The 653-nt window shown below is 50.7% G+C and overlaps 1 protein-coding gene across 1 annotated transcript; it reads right to left on the bottom strand.

Moving 5' to 3' along the window:
- Window positions 1–281: 281 nt before the first annotated feature.
- Window positions 282–653, bottom strand: LOC145419194 (histone H2A-like). The gene has a single exon (XM_080287429.1). The coding sequence runs from the start codon at window positions 651–653 to the stop codon at window positions 282–284; it is 372 nt and encodes a 123-aa protein (XP_080143555.1).

The raw sequence follows: 653 nt of genomic DNA, 5'->3' as shown, positions 1-653 counted from the left end.
ATCGACCTTCACTGATGTCAGTAGCTTCTTACATGCAACCGAACGTAAATATAGCCACAGAGACATGCCAGCATTCAACACATACCACATTCTACGCACATACATACAGACAGACAGACACATACATTACAGTATACCAACACATTCATCCATACACAAAGATGATGATGATGATGATGATGATGATGATGTTGGGCAAAGTCTATTCTCTCTCAAGAAACGAATGTGGCTCCTAAAGGAGCCGATGGAGGTGAAGAAGAAGAAGGATTTCTTGGAAGTGTTTACTTCTTCTCCGTCTTCTTGGGGAGCAACACAGCCTGGATGTTAGGCAGGACACCTCCCTGGGCGATGGTGACGCCAGAGAGGAGCTTGTTGAGCTCCTCGTCATTGCGGATAGCCAACTGCAGGTGACGGGGAATGATACGAGTCTTCTTGTTGTCACGGGCTGCGTTGTCAGCCAGCTCAAGCACTTCAGCTGCTAGGTACTCCATGACTGCAGCCAAGTAGACGGGGGCACCAGCACCCACACGCTTGCCGTAATTGCCTTTACGAAGGAGACGGTGGATCCTGCCGACGGGGAACTGGAGCCCAGCCCTGCTAGATCGGGACTTGGACTTTCCCTTCACCTTGCCTCCCTTGCCACGTGCGGACAT

The sequence above is a fragment of the Coenobita brevimanus genome, chromosome 117 (genome assembly GCF_032717465.1).
Source record: "Coenobita brevimanus isolate Jiangsu-jjx chromosome 117, ASM3271746v2, whole genome shotgun sequence".
NCBI lineage: Eukaryota > Metazoa > Arthropoda > Malacostraca > Decapoda > Coenobitidae > Coenobita > Coenobita brevimanus.
The sequence above is the reverse complement of the archived record's forward strand: the minus strand, read 5'-3'. Positions and strand labels throughout refer to the sequence as shown.